The sequence below is a fragment of the Pelodiscus sinensis genome, chromosome 6 (assembly GCF_049634645.1).
Source record: "Pelodiscus sinensis isolate JC-2024 chromosome 6, ASM4963464v1, whole genome shotgun sequence".
NCBI lineage: Eukaryota > Metazoa > Chordata > Testudines > Trionychidae > Pelodiscus > Pelodiscus sinensis.
Genome location: NC_134716.1, coordinates 96,505,837 through 96,527,509, shown reverse-complemented (window position 1 = coordinate 96,527,509; position 21,673 = coordinate 96,505,837). Strand labels below are relative to the sequence as shown.

The 21,673-nt window shown below is 42.7% G+C and overlaps 1 protein-coding gene across 2 annotated transcripts in view; it reads right to left on the bottom strand.

The window, feature by feature from the left end:
- IL6ST (interleukin 6 cytokine family signal transducer) overlaps positions 1-21,673 on the bottom strand; it is an 88,917-nt gene that overhangs the window by 55,109 nt on the left and 12,135 nt on the right. For both annotated transcript variants that reach the window (XM_006139561.4, XM_006139563.4), the window contains exons 3-7: positions 17,478-17,789; positions 16,147-16,279; positions 13,414-13,574; positions 8,344-8,495; positions 5,241-5,400 (exon numbers count right to left, since the gene is read on the bottom strand). In XM_006139561.4, coding sequence (XP_006139623.1) covers positions 5,241-5,400; positions 8,344-8,495; positions 13,414-13,574; positions 16,147-16,279; positions 17,478-17,789 — 918 coding nt within the window. The remainder of the gene's footprint in view (positions 1-5,240; positions 5,401-8,343; positions 8,496-13,413; positions 13,575-16,146; positions 16,280-17,477; positions 17,790-21,673) is intronic.

Here is a 21,673-nt window from a genome sequence, read left to right as displayed (position 1 = left end):
CCCGCCAATTTAAAGGGCCGCGGCCTGGGAAACGCTGAAGCTGCGCACAGCCAGCTGGAAGAATCAAGGCACCCCAGAGCCTGCTGGCTGCCCCGTCTCCTCTCCGTCCTGCTCCTCCCCGCCCCCGGCAATGCCTAGCCCCACCCTGCCCTGCCCCTGATTTAAAGGGCCGTGGCCCAATGCGCCCCGGAGCCTTCTGGCCACCCATGTCCTCTCTGTCCTGCTCCTCCCTGCCCATGGCAATGCCTAGCCCCGCCCTGACCTGCCCCCCCAATTTAAAGGGCTGCGGGAGATGTCGCGGCTGCGCAGGCAGCACAGGCATCATGTGCGCCTGGGCCTGGAGCCTGCTGGCCAGCCGTGTCTCCTAGTCCTGCTCCTCCCCAGCGGCTGCTACCTCCTCCAAGAGCCTCTCCACTCCAAGCCATCAGCTACCCCCTCTCCACCTATATCGTATGGAAATCCCAGGTAAGATGTCCCCTTTCAGCCTAGGGCTGCCAGGTGTCCAGTATTTTCGGTTCCTGTCCAGTTAAAAAAAAAAAAATCAGAAAATATCGGACACCCGGCAAACCTACAAACTCTCAGCCCACTGGCCCAGTCCCTGGCCTCTCCCCCCAGGCTCCAGCCCCCGACACCCTTAGCCCCTCGGAACCTTTGAAGTCTGTTCCTAATATATTTCTCTTGTTCATGTTTGTAGTAGAAGTAGAACTAAACAAGGATCCAGCGCGCGCGCGCGCACACACACACACACACACACACACACACACACACACACACACTTAACTATTCTATACTCTTCAAAGAGTCACACATGCTGTTTCATAGATATTTCTTTAAAGAATTAAACTTTGTTGATCTTGGTACACTTTTGTGTTTGATGTCTCTAAGGCAAGCTTCATTCCATATATAGTTGTATAGGGCACATACAACTCTCCACTCCCTCTAACACCTCATAAACTTGAATATATAATGGCTACTAACAAGATGGACACAAAAATAATGTGCACATGCACACCCAGTGATCTCAGTTTATCTGATGACATAGATGTGTTAGAGCCACATAAGGAGCCACTGTATTCCAAAACAAATCTAGTTTAACAATAAAAATATTTATTGATTTAGTTTAGATGTCTGATGTTCTATAGTTATCATAACTGGTTGACAAGTATGTTAAAACAGAGCTGATTGTAATTGGTTTGAAGATTGATAGCCATAAACTACTTGAGTTTTAGATGTGGCACAAGTTCTCCCTTTTATTTTTGGTACTTAGTTTATATTTCCTTAATTATCTGCGTTAATAGTTTTTCATGCATTCAAATCACAATTAAAAAGTAGTCTATTTCTGTAAGAACAATAAAGTAGAGACAAAGTACATTTCCCACTCTTGAAAAAGAGCTTTGTGTGAGCTGGAAATCTTGTCTCTGTCACCAACAGAAGTTGGTCCAATAAAAAAAATACTACTTCACCACCTTGTCTCTTTACGGGCATGTCTACATTAGGAAAATTATTTTGAAATAACTTCCCATATTCATCAGCAACATCCAGCGCAAGGCCAAGCAGGCCACCAAGCTCTTCAAGGGTGACCCCAAGAAAATTTGTCAGGAGAGGTCAGCCTCCAAGTACTGACCCCGGGACAGAGGGGGCAGGGCGAGGCGGGGATGCTCAGGATTGTGGGTCGGGAGCTAGGGGCACTAGCAGGGCTGTGGGTCAGGAGTGAGGGGCACCAGCAGGTGGGGGGGGGCCTTCGGCTGGGCTGTCTGTGGGAGCTGTGGGTCAGGAGTGAGGGGTACTTGTCCATAGAAGTGGCTGGACAGGGCCAAGCTGCTGCTGGGGGGACAGCAGGCAGGTTTGGGGGCAGGGGTGCCCCTGCCCTGGTCTGGTCAGTTCTGAGTAGAGCCCAGCCGCCTGCGCCTGACCAGCACCAAGCCCCAGTGCCCGGCTGGGTTGTGGGACAGGCTATGCCTGGGGAAGCAGCAGCCAGGGGTCTGAATCTTGTCTCCCTGCTCTGTGCGGCTGGTGGGGACTGGAAGAGAATTTGTGCAGGACCGGATGGGCAGGGAAAAGACTGTTGTGACCCAGCAGCGAGTGAAAGGGGAGGGGGAGTTTACTTGAAGCACCTTTGTCTTTCTTGAAAAAAATAAAATAAAAATAAAATTATATTTGCTATTTATAAGGCTAAAAGTCATTTTCGTCCCAGCATTTCTGGTGCTGCCTTCTGGCAAAAAAGAAAGAAACGCCAAAAAGAATTAGAAAAACTTTCATATACTTCAAATAAGTATTTTAAAAAAGTCGAGAATCAAGGAGAAAGCTCTAAGCAATGCATTGAAAGTGATTATTCATCAACTGATAAAGATAATCTTTAGTTCGATCGGTCTTCATCAACTGATAAAGATGAACAACAATCTGACCAAAGATTATCTTTGCTAACTGATAAAGATGAACAATCACAATCTATCCAAAGATTTACTTCTTCAGCTGAAGAGTCCGGAAATGAAGAACTGTTATCCAAATCTAAAACTGAACAACTATTGGAAGGTGGACAGACTGACATAAGATCGGATCCCGCTACATAGCCGACAATAATTACTGATGCGATGCGAATCATTATTGTGAAAAAAGGTCCTTCAAAACTAGATTCTACATTTCAATATCCATTTAATGAGTCAAATCGTCGATTTATGCCATCCAGTATGAAGAAAAAAAATGAAAAATGGGGAACAAATTAATAGATCGCAGTTGGTGTAGTCACAGACCAAAAATGTAGTTTTTTGTTTTTGCTGCAAACTGTTCTGTAACACAGACATTCTTCTGGCAACTGCAGGTTTTAATGACTGGCGAAATTTGCATCAGCATTTGAAAGAACATGAAACATCAAAAAATCATTTATACTCATTGACAAATTGGACTGAGCTCTTCTGGTACAACAATCGATGTGTTATAGCAACGTCCACTAAATTCAGAAATTCTATGTTGGCAAGCTGTGTTGGAACGTTTACTAGCAATCATTACTTTCCTAGCCAAACAGTGCCTCGCATTCCGTGGATCCTCAGACATTTTATATGAGAACAACAATGGAAATTTCTTGAAATTGGTTGAGTTATTGGCAAAGTTTGATAGTGTTATGGCTGAGCATGTACGAAGAGTGAAAGATGTAGAGATTTACACCCATTATTTGGGTAAAAATACACAAAATGATATAATACAATTAATTTCTAATGGAGTGCATAATAAAATTTTATCAGATTTGAAACATGCCAAATATTTCTCAATTATACTTGATGGTACTCAAGAGCTGAGTAAAACCAAGTAAATGTCAATAGTTTTACGATTTGTGAAAACCGATGAAAATGCAGATGTGAAAATTTCTGAACACTTTCTAGAATTTATACCAGTGAATGAAACTACTGGGAAAGCCCTCACAGATGTAATTCTGCAGAGATTAGAACACTATGGAATACCTTTAGAAAATATGCGCGGCCAAGGATATGATAACGGCTCAAACATGCGAGGACAACATGCAGGTGTACAGCAAAGAATAGTGAATTTAAATAATTGAGCTTTCTTCGATCCTTGCCATGCGCATTTGCTCAATCTGGTTGTCAGTGATGCCGACAAATCATCTAAAGATGCTGTTTCATATTTTACCACAGTGCAAGCAATTTACAACTTTTTTAGTGCTTCCACTTTAGTGCTATGAAGAAGCATATTGAACACAAACTCAGAAGTTTAAGTGTAAGTCAAACTAGATGGGAAAGTAGGATAAGACCCTATTAAACCATTCCGATATTCATCAGGAGAGATTTATAATGCACTATTCAAAATAAATCAGGACTTGTTGTATGACCCTTCATTTCGACATGAAGCTGAAACACTGGCTCAGAAAACGATGCAGTTTCAATTTTCATGTTGCACAGCGATTTGGTATAATATTCTAAATCAAATTAATTTGGTCAGCAAAGTTATGCAGACCATACCCATAGACATATCTGAGGCAAAGACAATTTTGAATAAAATGCTGGAATATTTAAAAAACCACCGTTCCAATAAAGGATTTGAAGAAACTGTCAAAGAAGCAACAACAATAGCAGAGGATCTTGATTTTGAACCAACGTTTGCACCTTAACAATTCATTCATCCTCGAAAAAAACCAAGACAGTTTTGTTGAGAGGCTCATGATGATCCTATTCTTGATCCTAAAGAAAGATTTAAATTTGAATGTTTCTATTGTATTTTTGGATGTAGCTATAACTGCCATTGAAGAAAGATTTTATCAGTTGCATGGTCTTTGTGAAACTTTGGAATTTTTATACGATACTTGAAATATTAAAAATCAGTTTTCTAAAGACGACCTCATGAAGCATTTCCAAGGCCTACATTTAGTGCTCAGTAGTGATAACGCTGCTGACATTGAAGGAGTAGAATGGTATGATGAATTAATAGCTTTATCTGAGCTAATAAGTCCTAAAACTTCTCCTCTAAAAGTATTAGAATTTATAGCAACAAATGATTTTTTCACTCCAAACACTGCTATAGTATTACGCATTCTTTTAACATTACCAGTATCAGTGGCTTCTGGCGAGCGCAGTTTCTCAAAACTGAAATTACTAAAAAATTATTTGAGGTCCACCATGTCTCAAAATTGTTTGTCAGGACTTGCATTAATTTCAGTTGAAAGTATCATTGCAAAAAATTTAGATTTTACTGAATTATTAAAAGGCTACGCAAGTATAAAAACCAGAAAAATTCAGTTCATATAAATTTTTTTAATTTGAGACACTAACGTTTTTCATTACAGCGTACAGTTGAACCCAAATTGTTTGTAATTGTGATTTTGTTAAAATTAAATTTTATTTCACCAACTCCAAGTTTTCTCTTTTCTTTTTTTTTAAATTTTAAACAGTCGAAACCCCCCAAACCAAACCAAAACAAACCAAAATTGCAAAGTGCAAACGCATAAAAACCAACAAAAAGCATGGGGGGGGGGGGGAGGAGGGACAGCAAAAAATTTTTTTGCTTGGGGCAGCAAAAAATCTAGAGCCGGCCCTGTTCCCACCACAGCTAAGAGTAACAGGACACAAGGGTTAATCAATCATATAACCAAGTCAGCAGAACCTACTTAAATCTTTCCCAGCAGGATCATTTCAAGCAACCCAAGGCAAACTGACATATATCTGCATGTATTTTGGAGTATCACAAAGATTAACTATGTAGAAAAATGAAAATTAAAATAAAAAATTACTTACTAGCTTCAGATGTGACCCCACTCTTCTCTTTACTCCAGTCACTCCAGAAGCCCATCCCATCTTTCTTCATACAACGAAGTGAAAACACATACTTTGTGTAAGGCTTTAGGGACTGAACAGTAAATGAAGTTCTGTGTGATTCTGTGTCTTCAGGAGGAACCTGCAAAAGGTAATAAAGGTCTTTAAAATTATTACCAGCTACTCAGCAGGATCAGTTAAACCCTCATACCACTATAATCCTTTTCTGAGTAGACTTTCTAACACTATGAGCACTGTGCCGTGGATTACTGATTTAGCATAGCTCTGTGCCATGGATTACTGATTTAGCATAGCATTGTGCTGTGGATTACTGATTTAGCATAGCTCTGTGCCATGGATTACTGATTTAGCATAGCATTGTGCCGTGGATTACTGATTTAGCATAGCACTGAAATCAATCCCTAAAACTTCATCCATAAGTCTACATTCTTTGACTTCCAGGAGTTTCACTTCTCAACAGTGGAATTAATGTATTTTTTTTCATGCAGAATATACACATACAGGGTCATCGTGTCCATATAAGCAATTGTTTGTATTTTGCGCCTCACTTGTATTATAAACCATCTCATGCAGGATTATTTTTATTATTCCAAAATTTCAGAGTAGTTTTCAAGTAATTCACATTTGGTATTGTAATGTTCTAAAAACACCTTCTACAGAAATCTCACCCCACCCTTGACTTCTCAGACATGCAGTTCCCCCTCTCACTGGCAAAAATTATTCTGGTCCCAGATGCAAGGATTAGAATATTTGCTCTGCCCATTCACAACCTTTGTGTCCAATCTACTAAAAAACATCTGTACTATGAACTCCTCATTTATCCAGTTGAAGAGTGAGGAATCACCCTGTTCCCAATGACCTAAAGCATTTAGGTTCTCTCATACTGATTTAGGATAAAATTTATCATGGTACCACAGTTTTCCATAAAAGCGGTTTTTAGAATTTTACACAGAAATTGGTACCAAGAATAAAAATCTAAATGTTCTCTCACTCTAAAGCTGCAGAGTAGACTCATGATCATATTCATGTTTTTACAAACAAATATGGTCTCCATTTACGTACTCATGAGCCTCTGCACCTTTGATTGGACATTTTTGGGAGCACTTCCCAGTCCGCCTCTGCATGTGTCTTATCCATATTTGTGTCCCATAATGAGGCTATACAGGTGAACAGCTCTCAGTTCTCTCTAATGCAAAACTTTACAGAGGCAGCTCTGAAGAAGGGAGGAGGGTAGATCATGGAGCACCTACATGGACATATACTGCAAGAATTCCACCTGCAGCACAATGTGCATAACTTGCCCTTTTTAAAGTAAAGTGTCCCTGCTGATGCTTCACTTTAGGTAACTCCCTAAAAGCAACCCATTAAGGAGGTCTGAGTTTTGGATCAGAGTCCATCACTGAAGAAAACTGACTTGCTTACTGCAGCATCTGATCTTGCTGTGTGAACTAAGACGTAATGGCCAGAAAACATGCACACTGTGGGGTATGTTGCTGCCCTATAGATTTCAGCAACTGGAACAATAGGGGTGCAGATGGATGGTGATGTAGAAGAGTGCACAATCCAATCTACAAAGAGATGGAGCCTCAGTGAAGCCATAAATAGAAAATAATGAGAAATTCATTTAGGCTATGTCTACACTGGCACAATCTTGCGCCAGAGATATGCAAATGAGGCTAAGCGTGGAATATCACCGAGCCTCATTTGCATATCTAATGAGCCACCATTTTTGCAGAAGAGGCTCTTGCGCCAGAAGGAGCTGTCTACACTGCCCATTCTAGCGCAAGAAAAACCCTCTTACGCAATGCCATTATTCCTGAAAATAAGTGCGTTAGCCTTGGGTATATGCAGGCTATAAGAACTTCAGACAGGATTGTATATGCACAAAACACGGATTCTGAAGTTATGGAGTAAGTATTGTGCCAGACAGTATTGTGCCAGACAGTATTTTATGAACACATCACTGAGATACAGACAGAGTAGGCTGCCCTGAGATGAAGTGTTTGGACTCAGTCTTCAAGTTTTAAGATATTCAGCTTTACATGCTCGAGTCCAAAGACTGCTATGAAGGGGTAAAATGTGGCAGAGTCTTATACTGCCTGCTTTTGAAGTTGCCTATGAACCAGAAATGTAAAAGGTTAATTGGTTAACCGGTTATCCGGAAAGCATTAGGCTGGGATTCTGCCAGAACTGTGGTCCTGCTGCGTCTGTAGGGCAGGGCTGGCAGGTGGAACCATGGCCCCGGTGGAGCAGCTCCAATCCCATCAATGGCAGGCAGGCTGGCCTGTAGCAGATCCTATCATGCCTGGCAAGGAACACCGCTGTCCTATAGACTCAGTGAGAGTGCAGCCCCAGCTGCCTTGCACCAGCCTACCAATGGTTAACTGGTATAACTTTAATTGTTTAACCATTTTAACAATATTTACATCCCTGCTATTAACTACTTGTCTCTATGAAACAGGAGCCTGAGAAAAGCTCTAGTGGAATGTAGTAGGTTGCCAGCCTAAATTCACAAATCTTCAAAGAAAACTTAAAGTCAACAGCTTTTGCAAGTGGCCAAGGCTATACTATATACACACAAAGGTAGCCAAATAGCACTCATTAGGGCAGACAAGAACTAGCAGCATTTGTGTAGTGATTCTGATTTTTTGCAGGCTTTGAAAATATAGGCAGTGGTTCTAATACTGATAAATAGATCTAGTAGGTCATCATGCTCAGAAGTAGACTTCAGAAGCCTAACGCATGCTCTAAGAGAGCATCACTTTCAGAGCAGTAAAAGGAGAACTAAATGAGAGAAAGGGTACCAGCAGTCACAGGTATCAATACCTAATAGGATGGAACATTCCCCCTTGCTTCAAGTCACTGAAGAGAAATAAGTAATGCCATTCGATAAAGCAGTACTTCTGGGGGTGACAATACACTAATGAAAATGTGGCTTCTAAAGTACTGAGAGAGGGGAATGAAGCAACAGATAAGCTTCTGCTGCCAACAATGGTGAATCGGGACTCCAGAGTAATATGGCAAAGTGCACAAGAAGTCACTAAAACCTTCAAAATAAAGTTACCTCCATCCAGTCTGGGCTGTCACTCATCCTGTATCGAATATTAAATTTCAACTCCATTTCAAATGTTTCAATTTGGTTGTCCCATGACAGTTTCAAGACAGTGGGTAGATCTTCTGAACTGACAATTAAGTTATGTGGAGGTAGAGGTTTCACTAGAAGAGAATGAGAAAGTATTGAATTATCCATGTGTTATACTCTTAATTCATAAATTCAAGCATGAAGTATGATATGTAATGCACCTTGCTTTTTTTTTTGGTTTATTTCTTTTTTCTATTCTCTAGACTACTCCATTGGCAGTACCAGATGCCTGGAGATTGTACTTTCTGTACTGCAGAAAAGCTGAACAATGGAGGTCTGTAATCTTCCACCTTTCAATAAATGAAAGGTCAGATTCTAATCCCTCTTACAGATGCAATAACCTGGCTGTAGTAGTACTAGCACTTCCCAAGGAACTGTATTGTAATAGTTCCTATGGTACCTGTCCAATCCCAGTGTAGACTTGGCTCCCAAAAAGGCTTTTTGGAGAAAAGAGTTGGTAGATCCAATTGGTTTCTATACTTTAGATCAGGAATTGGCTGGGTAGCAGATTTGGAGTGAGATGGGGAGAGAGAGAAAAAATTAGAAATCACCTTTTATACCAAAAACTGTGCCCACAGCTGCTCAGGACCTAGTCCATAGTAGGGATTTTAAATTTCAATTAATCAGCTAATTGTGGAGTCGATAGAATTTCCATTGACTACTCGATTAGTCGATGGGGGGGGGGGGGCGCTCTCGCTATCCCACAGCGCCTCTCTCTTTGAAATGTACAGGAGCTACCCATTGCTCTTGTATATTTAAAAGGGAGAGAGGCAGAGGAGAGGGGTGCCCCTTCCTTTGAAATGCACAAGAGCCACAGGCAGCTCTTGTACATAGACTCAGACTGATAGACTTTAAGGTCAGAAGGGACCATTCTGATCATCTAGTCTGAGCCCCTGCACAATGCAGGCCACAGAATCTCACCCACCCCCTCCTAGAATAATCCTCTCACTTGTATCTCAGATATTGAAGTTTCAAATAGTTTGAAGACCCCAAGATGCAGAGAATCCTCCAGCTGTGATCTGTACCCCATGCTACAGACGAAGGCGAAAAACCTCTGCCAATCTACCCTGAAGGAAAATTCCTTCCCGACCCCAAATATGGTGATCAGCTAAACCCTGAGCATGTGGGCAAGACTCACCAGCCAGACACCCAGAAAGTTCTCTATAGTAACTCCTATCTTCCCTCCATTGACCTATTTACCACTGATAATGAATGGTCAATTAGTTACCAAGATCATGTTATCTCATCAAACCATCCCCTTCATAAATCCATCTAGTTTAATTTTGAAGCCAGATAGATCTTTTGCCCCTACTACTTCCTTTGGAAGGCCATTCCAGAACCTCACTCCTCTAATGGTTAGAAATCTTCGTCTAATCTCAAGTCTAAACTTCCTATTTTCCAGCTTATATCCATTTGTTCTTGTGCCACATTGGTATTTAGCGTAAATAATTCCTCTCCCTCCCTGGTATTTATCCCTCTAATATATTTAAAGAGAGCAATCATGTCCACCCTCAGCCTTCTTTTGGTTAAGGTAAACAAGACAAGCTCCCTGAGTCTCCTTTCATAAGACAGATTTTCCATTCCTCGGATCATCCTAGTGGCTCTTCTTTGTACCTGTTCCAGTTTGAATTCATCCTTCTTAAACATGGGAGATCAGAACTGCACACAGTATTCCAAATGGGGTCTCGCCAATGTCTTGTATAATGGCACTAACACCTCCTTATCCCTACTGAAAATACCTCGCCTAATACATCCCAAGACCATATTAGCCTTTTTCACATCCATGTCACAATGGCAGCTCATAGTCATCCTATAATCAACCAGGACTCCAAGGTCCTTCTCCTCCTCCGTTACTTCCAACTGATGTGTCTCCAGTTTATAACTAAAATTCTTGTTATTAATCCCTAAATGCATAACCTTAGACTTCTCACTATTAAATTTCATCCTATTGCTATCACTCCAATTTACAAGGTCATCCAGATCTTCCTGTATGATATCCCAATCCTTTTCTGAATTGGCAATAGCTCCCAACTTTGTGTCATCCGCAAATTTTATCAGGACACTTCCACTTTTGGTGCCAAGGTCAGCAATAAAAAGATTAAATAAAACTGGCCCCAAAACTGATCCCTGAGGAACTCTGCTAGTAACCTTCCTCCAACCTGACAGTTCACCTTTCAATATGACCTGCTGTAGTCTCCCCTTTAACCAGTTGCTTATCCACCTCTCAACTTTCATATTAATCCCTATCTTTTCCAATTTAACCAATAATTCCCCACATGGTACTGTATCAAATGCCTTACTAAAGTCGAGGCAGATTAGATCCACTGCATTTCCTTTATTTAAAAAAATCTGTTACTTTCTCAAAAAAGGAGATCAGGTTGGTTTGACATGATCTACCTTTTGTAAAACCATGTTGTAATTTGTCCTAATTGTCATTAGCCTCAATGTCTCTAACTACTTTCTCCTTCAAAATTTTTTCCAAGATCTTGCATACTACAGATGTCAAACTAACAGGCCTATAGTTACCTGGGTCGCTTTTTTTCCCTTTCTTAAAAATAGGAACTATATTAGCAATTCTCCAGTCAAATGGTACAACCCCTGAGTTTAGAGATTTATTAAAAATTTTTGCTAATGGACTTGCAAGTTCATGTGCCAGTTCCTTTAATAGTCTTGGATGAAGATTATCTGGGCCCCCCGATTTACTCCCATTAAGCTGTTCAAGTTTGGCTTTTACCTCGGATATGGCAATATCTTCCTCCATATCCTTAGTCCCATTTGTTGTTACCATTATCCCTAAGCTCTTCATTAACCTCACTAAAGACTGAAGCAAAGTATTTGTTTACATATTGGGCCATTCCTAGATTATCCTTATCCTCCACTCCATCCTTAGTAATCAGCGGTCCTACTTCTTCTTTTTTTGTTTTTTTCCTATTTATATGGCTATAAAACCTTTTACTATTAGTTTTAATTCCCTTTGCAAGGTCCAACTGTGCCTGACTTTCAGCCTCTCTCACTTTGTCCCTACATGCTCTAACCTCAATAAGGTAGCTTTCTTTACTGATCCCTCCCATCTTACACTCCTTATATGCTTTCTGCTTTTTCTTAATCACCTCTCTGAGATGCTTGCTCATGCAGCTTGGTCTAACACACCTGCCTATACATTTTTTCCCTTTTCCTGGGATACAGGCTTCTGACAGCTTCTGCAACTTTAACTTAAAATAATCCCAGGCCTCCTCCACCTCAAGATCCATAATTTCTTTAGTCCAATCAACTTCCCTAACTAATTTCCTTAATTTATTAAAGTTAGCCCGTTTGAAATCAAAAACCCTAGTCTCAGATTTATTTTTGTTTATCCCTCCATTTAATTTGAACTGAATTAGCTCATGATCATTCGAGCCAAGGTTGTCCCCTACAACCATTTCATCTATGAGGTCCTCGCTACTCACCAAAACCAAATCTAAAATAGCATCCCCCCTTGTTGGTTCAGCAACTACTTGATGAAGGAATTCATCAGCTATCACATCTAGGAAAATCTGAGCCCTATTATTATTACTAGCACTTGTTCTCCAGTCTATATCTGGAAAGTTGAAATCTCCCATGATTATGCAGTTTCCATGAGTATTTACTTCATTAAAAACATTAAAGAGGTCTCTATCCATATCCAAATTGGATCCTGGTGGTCTATAACACACCCCAAGCACTATCCCAGGGGAGGATCTGATAGTTTTCTTCCCCAATGTGATTTTTGCCCAAACAGACTCTGTCTTTTCCATTCCATCACTTTTTATTTCTTTACAATCTACCTCATCTTTGATATACAATGCAACTCCACCACCTTTACCCTTATTTCTGTCTTTCCTAAACAGCACATACCCTTCAATACCTGTACTCCAGTCATGCCTAGTATTCCACCATGTTTCTGTTATTCCTATAATATCTGATTTCACTTCCTGGACCAATAACTCTAGTTCCCCCTTTTTGTTACCTAGGCTCCTCACATTGGTGTACAAACATCTTAATTTTTGCTGTTTGGCCTCACTCACATTTTTTACCCAATTTGGCATGGACATTGTTCCTCCAATATGACGTATCAGACTAGTATCCACCCTACCCTTCCTCATGTACATTCGCCTACCCCCAGCTATATCCTTTCTTACTTCGTTTTCCTCCCTCTCAGTGTTAAAATCCAGCGTAGAGATATCCACCTGGACATCTCCCAACTGTCTCCCCCAAATTCCTAGTTTAAAGCTCTCTTAATCAGTTGAGCCAGCCTCCATCCTAGAAATCTATTTCCCTCCCTACTTAGGTGAAGTCCATCCCGAGAGAACAGTCCTCTGTCCATAAATGCCTCCCAGTGACCATACATCCCAAAGCCCTCCATATATAGCACCACTGCCTAAGCCATCTATTGATCATCATAATCCTGTCACATCTTAGTTGCCCTTCTCTAGGAACAGGCAGAATCCCACTAAAGATCACCTGAGCCTCAATTTCATTAAGCGTCCTCCCAAGCCTAGCACAGTCTCCCTTAATTCATTCCAGCGAGAATCTAGCCAAAAGGGAGAGGAGGAGCAGTGGAACCAGTGCAAGCGGGACTGTTTCAATCCCTGCTTGCGCAGTTTCCCTGCTGCCCCCTGCCATGAAAATGGTGCTGGAGAAGCCAGCTTTTAAGCCAGCTCCCCTCAGCACTGGCTCATGCTCCCCTCTTTGCTGCCTCTCTCTGATAGAGGAAGCAAGAGGGGTGGGGAGAAGCGAGTAGTTGAGTTCCTATTCAACTACCCGAAAAGCATTTGCTTATCGGGTAGTCGACTAGTTGCTTACATCCATAGTATACCACTTTTCTGAGTATGGATTTCTACTGCTGCCAATTGCTTCACATATTTTACAATATAAAAACAGTATCCACACTCTAGTTCACCAACATTCAGAGAAGTGAAGAGTTCTACTGCAATTCTTCAGTATTTGAGGATCTTAAATGAAGCATATAATTACCAATGTCCACAGGATCAAAATCAATAGGCTCAGATTCAGCCTTCCCAAGAGCATTCTTAGCTTCCACCCAGACTTCCAGGTTGACAAAAAATTGAACATTGGAAGTGTTACAAGAGTTATTTACACCTTGTGGCATGCAGTCAGGCAAGGTTTCTTGTGGCCTAAATGGAGAGGTTTAAAAAAAAAAAAAAAAAAAAAGGTTAAAATAAATCTGTAGTTCGCATTTATACACAGTATTTTCTATCCAAAGATCTCAAAGTGCTTTAAAAAGGGACAAATCTAGTCATAAAATAAATCTGCAGCAAAGCCAGGACCAGAATCCAAATCCAAGTCTTATGACTTAACAAGAAGCCTAACCAATCTTAGTTATGAAACAAAAATCATAACTTTTTTGTAATTTGACAAGGTGGGTAAGGCAATATCTTGCATTGGACCAATCTGATGGTAAAAGCCAACTTTTGAGCTACAGAGAGTTGTTCTTCCAGTGAAATGATAGGTATTAGCTGAAAGGAACTCCACTTAAAGATACTATACTAGAATAAATGTAATCAAGTATGCTAGCCATTCAGACATATGATTAAAGTAATCTTTATTTTATAATGGAGATTGCCTATCTCCTAGAGCTGGAAGGAACCTTGCAAGGTCATGGAGTCCAGTCCCCTGCCTTCACAGCAGGACCAAGTACCATCCCTGATGAATTTTTTACCCCAAATCCCTAAATGGCCTCCGCAAGGATTGAACTCACAACCCAGGGTTTAGCAGGCCAATGGTCAAACCACTGAGCTATCGCTTGTGACTTATAGACTTGTTTCTCCTGCTGTAGTTAGCAGAATTAATATCAACAATGTGTCACCATTTTTGTTCACAATCAGGCTTCAGACTTGGACATGATATGAAGACAATATTAGCAGCAGACAAGAATGATCTATGGCTATGGTCACCAACCTGTCGATCGTGATTGACTGGTTGATCCCAGGGGCCTGATCAGTTCTTTCAGGGCCCACCCCTTGCTACCATCCACCCCCAAGAAGAACACTGCATTGACGCTACCTACAGCGACAATGGAGGTAGCGCGGGCTTCCTGCAGGGTCGAGGCGAGGGGAGGAAGGGCAGAGGGAGAGGGAGTTCTGTAGCTGTGCGCCAGGTCCCGGAAGTGAATGGGCTGCTCTTCTCCCCTCCCCAAACAGCCAGCATGGTATCTAAAAAGCCGGTCAGTTTTGTGCTGGGGACTTTCTTCCCCTGCCTCCTTCCTGCGTGCAGGGGAAGGGATCGGGGAGGGAGTGGGAGTTCAGGACTGCGCCAGCTCCAAATGCTGTGGGGCGCGGAGGAGCAAGGTGCATGCTGCCCCACTTTCTGGGCCTTGGCGCACAGCTGCAGGTTCCCCAGGTACTGGTCCCTGTCCCCTCCCCCCACAAGTACCCTGTCCCCTGCCCCAGCACCCACCGGCATCCTGTCCCCTGTCCTGGCACCCGTTGGCACCCTGGCACCTGCTCTGGCACCCACCGGCACCCTGTCCCCTACCCCTGCACCCACCAGAACCCTGTCCCCTGCGCTGGCACCCATCATTACACTGCTGCAGCACCCTATACCCTACCCCAGCACCCTGTCCCCTGCCCCCACCAGCACAGCTGGGACCACAATAGTGAGGCTTGAGGGGTTTTGGAAGGGTTGTGTTTTTGAATCTCACTTGTGTGGACCCAACTGACTTTTCTGTGGGTCAGTGACCCCGACTCAAAACATGTTCCCCATCCCTCTCATAAAGAAAGACAATGCTGAAACCTTTGGTGTTCGACATGATGTTTTATTTAAAAATGAAGCCTGGCCAACAAGCCCACAATTGGGGCCATGCCCTCATCTGGCCACAGCATCGTAACACTCCTGCACCCCTCACCCCAATCCCAAATCTGAGCCTATCATACACTAGAACCCCCTGTTCTGAGCCTCTCACATCCCCAAACTCCTGTACCCCCACATCCTCAGTCTTCTGCCACAACACTCTTACACCATTCACGCACTGCAAATCTGTGTCCTGAGCCCATCATTCTCCCAACCTCCCTGTCCTGAGCCCCTCACACACACCAATCCAAACTCCTGCACCCTCACATCCACAAGCCTGTGTCTTGCTCAGCACCCCAACCCCCCACCTGACCCCATCACTCCCCAGCCTGGAGCCTCCTCCCTGAGCCAGCATCCCCTGCTCTACCTCCCCCTGGGAGAATAGAAGCAAGCTGAACAGTTCATAGTTTTCCCACAATAACCAGAATCAAGGTTTTAAAAAAGCCACCAACCAAAAAAGCTTTCTTTAACGGTAAAGAACATAACCCACTGGACTATCACTATTCAGATTTATTTACCTGTTCAGCAACAGTTTCTGTGGCAAGCATCTCTGTAATACCCATAACTGGTACAGAATCTGATTCAAACTGCACAATAGCTTAATACCAATGAGAGCTGTATAGGACTCTCTTCCCTGCATTTTCTCTGTCTTGGGAAAAATCATTTGCTTAAGTTTAAAATCTTAAACTGTGGGACAAACTTGAGTTGTCAAGTATTTTACCCTGACACACAGGCTATAGCAACCTGAGAAGTCTAGTGTATAGTCTATATCTATAGCTACTTAATTTTAACAACCTTAAAATATTGGAAAACATTATTTAACCTACATGCAAAAATCTTAAAAAGTGAGTAAGATGTGATATACCTGCCTTTGATAAACTTAAACAAGATACTTACCATTGAGATTTTAAACGGAAGTCAGTGGCTAGGAATGTATCCCTTCCAGGATTCCAGGTACAAGTCATAATGAACTTACTTTTTGACATCTGATTTACTATGCAACTCAAATTTTCAGGCTTCTCTGGGGGCACTGCATGAAAAAAGTTACTATTTATAATTTATGTGTATACAGTAAAACTCCAATAGTCTGACATCCAATTGTATGGTACTCCCAATAGCTCAGCATCAAAATGGCAAAAGCCTAGCAAGTGAGCTTCGGCAAAAAACAAGTTACAAGGCAGCAGCGGCAGCAGCTGAACCGAGCGAAAAGGGTAAAAAAAGGATTAAAAAAACTAAAACATTACAGTATACTGTATACAGTATATACAATAAAAAGGGTTAAAACACTTTATATAAAGTATATACATATATAACCACCTTATAGTGCCTCCTGATAATCCGGCACATCCGATAATCTGGCACCATTTAGGTCCCAAAGATTCCAGATTATTGGAAGTCTACTGTACATACATCTGATCTCAATAAAAGCAACAAGTATACAAGTAGTTTAGTGAAAATGAGAAAATTTATTTACTATTGCTTAAAACTCAGCTTCCCACAAGCACTGGATCCACCTGCCTCCCTCCACTCCTATGCTGCTGCCTCTGGCAGAGGCAGCAATGCAGAGAGTGAGGGGGGCAGGAGGGAGCTGATATGCACAGGGAGCTGGCTTTCAAGAGGCAGCAGGGGAAGGCAGGCAGGAGCCGGTAGTGGGCGAAGCAGCTTAAAAGCCAGTTCCCCCCCAGCACCGGCTGCGAGGTGCCACCTACCCCCTCCTGTGCTGCTGCAGTGCAGGAGGTGGAGAGTGGACAGGGGAGGCTGCCTCAAAGCAGTCTCTGTCTGCCTCAAGCACCTTGTGGACAGGGGCTGCTGCTGCCTCTGTATCAGAGGGAACAGTGTGGCAGCAGGCGGAGCTGGTCTTCAAGGGGAGCTGTTTTATAAACTGGCTCCCCTTGCAGACCAGCTCATGCCTGCCACCCCACTTTGTTGCCTCTGATACAGGGCAAGAGGGAGCTCCCCCAGAGTGGGGCTGGGAGCGCACTGGCTGCCAGCCCTGCTGCCAGGGACTATCAAATAGTCTTGTAACTGCTTCAGTTACATGACCATTCAAATATATGCTAGCTTTCCTTGTTAAGAGGATATGCCAAAATATCCTTGGAAAACATTTCTGTCAGGTAGAGAAGAAAATGGAAAATTGCCAACATTATACAATATCGCTATGTACATAAACATTTAATAAGAAATGTATAACATCCAAAGAAAAGCAAGAGGAATAAAAAACTACTTACAGCCCACTGTAACTGCTATTCCATAGATATTCTGCTCAATCTGTCCATCTGCTAAAATGTTGCATGTCAGAGGAGTAGCTAAAATAGACGTGTCATTAAATGTGACACTGGAAACAGTTCTGTTTATTACATGGTATTGTTCTTTAGGCACTACAGAACTTTTGATTCTCCAAATAATCTGATTGGCATGTATATTGCCCAAGTCAAGGCAACTCTCATTGAGAATGCATAATGCTGTAAAACTGGAGCCACGCGTCAACACTGGAGACTCTGGGATGATGTAACCACATGACTGTACAAGTCCACCTGAAACTAAAAGGGATAAAATCAAATTGGAATTAGGGATGTTAGATACTGTTTAAATAATTGTGTAACTGCACCAAATCTTATTGGTTACATGATTATTCGCTAGTCCCTGAGTGTGGGTCCTGCAGCAAGTGCACTCCTGGCCTCACTCCTAGATAGTCCCCTGTTACCCTGTGCTGCTGCCTCTATCAGAGGCAGAGCGTAGGGAGGCAGATGGGAGCCGGTCTGCAAGAGGAGCTGGTTTAAAAACTCCCTGTGGACAGTGGCTGCTCTACCACCCCATGCAGCAGCCCCTATGTGCAGTGGGTGTGAGCTCCCCACAGACAGAGGTTGCACCAGCATTTTGTCTATCTCCCCCACCCCCTGTGCTGCTGCCTCTGATATAGAGGCAGCAGTGTGTGTGTGTGTGTGGAGGGGAGGCGGCTCCACGAAGCCAATGCTTGTGGGGAGCTGGCTTTTAAGGTGGCTCCCTGAGCACCGGCTCCTGCCTCCCCCCTCCACCTCTGAGAGACAGCAAGGGGGTGGGCAGGTGGCTCTGCATGAGCCAATACGCACAGGGAGCTGGTTTGAAAGCCAGCTTCCTGCGTTTACCGGCTCTTGCCTGCCCCCCTCACCCTTTGTGCTGCTGCCTCTCTATCAGAGGCATCAGCATGGGGGAGGGCAGCTCCATGGGATCCGGTTCTTGTACAGAGCCAGCAGGGGGTAGGGAGGGAGTGCATATAGTCATTAGGATTAACCAATAAATCCAGGCTTATCAGTCAATCATTTACAAGTCTCTTTGCTAACATCCCTATTTGGAATATCACATTTCCATATGAAAACTTTATATTACTATTGCTACAAAGAATTTATAACACTGCTGCTACTGAAAGATTACAAAAAATATCTTGCAGTCTATTTTGTACATCTGGCAGTATATATGTATAGAGTTTCACTTGACCTGCACAATACAGTGTATTTCTTGTCTAATGCAGTGGCACAAGAAAATTACTCATGCACTGATTTAGGGGAAGTTCATGAGCATACTTTTCCTCAGGTACTGTAAGAGAATTTTACCAGTGGCAATAGGAGAACTGGAACTGAAATGATAGAGACAGAAAATGAGGTTAAAGGTGGGAAGCTTAAGTATCTTTTTCTCCTACACTCATCCTCTCCCCATTGCTGGAAAGTCCTTTATAAATAATAAAAAAAAAAATACACAATATAAAAATTCTCTATATATCAACAGCAATTACCAAAAACCCCCCAATATTTTTAGGAAATGTAGTAGTTATTGTTCTTTTTAAAAAAATGTCTATAATATTGAAATGTATATTAATCAAATAATGAATCCTCATAAAATCCATATATGTTACCATAACCTGTTACCTATTAATTTCATTTGGTGGCCACTCATATTATGGGAACAAGGAAATACTTTTTCCTTACTCACTTTTTCCACATCAGTCATGATTTTATAGACCTCTATCATATCCCCCCTTAGTCTCCTCTTTTCTAAGAACTATCAGGTATTCCAAAACCAACAAGCTATCCAATGGCATTCCACTAATCAACTAACTATTAAAACTACACAATATGTACTATTTACATATGTACTATTTGCAAATGTACTATTTACTACTTGGCTGTGTCTACACTGGCATGAATTTCTGGAATGAATACTATTCCGTTTTCAGTTTTTCCAGAAAAGGAGCATCCACATTGGCAGGTTGCTTTTCCGGAAAAGCCCTTTTTCCGGAAAAGCGTCTGTGGCCAATGTAGACGCGCTTTTCCGGAAAAGAGCCCCGATCGCCATTTTCGCGATCAGGGCTTTTTTCTGGAAAAGACTACTGGGCTGTCTACACTGGCCCTTTTCCGGAACAGTGTTCCGGAATAAGGACTTATGCCCGAGCGGGAGCAGAATAGTTTTTCCGGAATAGCGGCTGATTTTGTACAGTAGAGCGTCGTTGCTTTTCCGGAAATTCAAGGGCCAGTGTAGACAGCTTGCAGCTTATTCCGGAAAAGCAGCTGATTTTCCAGAATAAGAGGCCCAGTGTAGACACAGCCCTTATGTACTATGTTAACATATAGTTCTATTTACAAATCTGAAAACTTGCATATTTAAGAAAAGGAGCTCCAACAACTGTCATGGGATGGAGGAAAGAATTCAGGAAGCCTGCAGGTGACTATGCCCTTAATGCTTGTGCACAGTGTGTAAGGAACCAGAAAATATTCGTGCCACCCTGACAAGTACTGCTAAAGGGAAAAACTGATAACCATACCCTGGAGTGCATGCACTCACAGTGGAATTGCCATGTGCAATCATTCAGTGTGGCATTTTTCTATTGACCCACGTTAACTCCTTTCTTTTGAAGCAAACTCTCCTTGACTCTCACAATTGTGAATCTAAAATACCTCAAATGTCTACTGCTGAGATAGAAAGATACTAACAGGCTGGGTACTGAAATGCAGAAACAATGTAAAGAATTACCAGAACAAGCACAGCTGTTTGGTTATTCAGTATGCAAATTAAGCATAAACTAGGTCATTAGTCTAGAGAATTACACATTTGAAGTTGCTGCTTAGCCCTCTGTGTCCATGAAAAACATCAGATAAATGATCCTGACTGCAAGGTAGGAGACAGGAGAATAGAGACAGAGTGAAAACAGGAGGGCAAAGGAAAGAAAGAACAGGCGAAAGAACAAGCAGGCGTGGAAATAAAGTTATAGTACAAGACAAAAAATAAAAGAATCCAATCAACAACAGCATCTGTTTTCCACTAGAAGACGTTTGGTCAAAAAAAAGCGCACGCGCACACACACACACACACACACACAAAGGGTATGTCTACACTACAAAGTTAATTCGAACTAACAGACTTTAGTTCCAATCAACTTTAATAGGCGTTACACATACAAACCACTAGTTCGAACTTAATTCGAACTAGCGGAGTGCTTAATTAGAACTAGGTAAACCTCATTCTATGAGGACTAATGCCTAGTTCAAATTAAGGGCTGTGTAGCCACTTAATTCGAACTAGTGGGAGGCTAGCCCTCCCCAGATTTCCCTGGTGGCCACTCTGGGCACCACCAGGGAAACTCTTCTGCCCCCGTCCCGGCCCCGGAGACCTTAAAGGGGCACGGGCTGGCTACGGTGCCCGTGCCAGGTGCAAGCCTGCCAGCATCCAGCCAACAGACCCTGCACCTGGCATGGCACGAGCCACCCACCTGCTGCCACCCAGCCCTCCGCCTCTTCCCCGGACCAGGCTGGCGGCTCACAGGAGCCTGCCCGGGGCCGCAAGAGGCAGGCGCCCTCTGGTCTAGTGCGGAGATCGTGGACCTCATCCACGACGTCCGTAGTAGGCACAGGAAAGTGGCCGTCTAGGGCAGGATAGCTGCCAGCCTGGCCACCCAGGAGCATGTTTGCATGAAAATCAGGGTGGTTTAGTGAGACCCCCAACCCTGAGCTTAGAATATAAGAACATAAGAATGGCCGTTCTGGGTCAGACCAAAGGCCCATCTAGACCAGTAGCCTGTCTGCCGACAGCGGCCCACACTAGGTACCCTGGAGGGGATGGACCGAAGACAATGACCAAGCCATTTGTCTTGTGCCATCCATTTCCAGCCTTCCACAAAGAGAGGCCAGGGACACCATTTCTACCCCCTGGCTAATACCACTCCATGGACCCAACCTCCACGACTTTATCTTAACTTCTCTTTAAACTCTGTCATAGTTCTAGCCTTCACAGCCTCCTGCAGCAAGGAGTTCCACAGGTTGACTATTTGCTTTGCGAAGAACTTTCTTTTATTAGTTTGAAGCCTGCTACCCATTCATTTCATTTGGTGTCCTCGAGTCCTTCTTTTATGAGAACTAATGAAGAACTTTTCTTTATGCACCCTTTCCACACCACT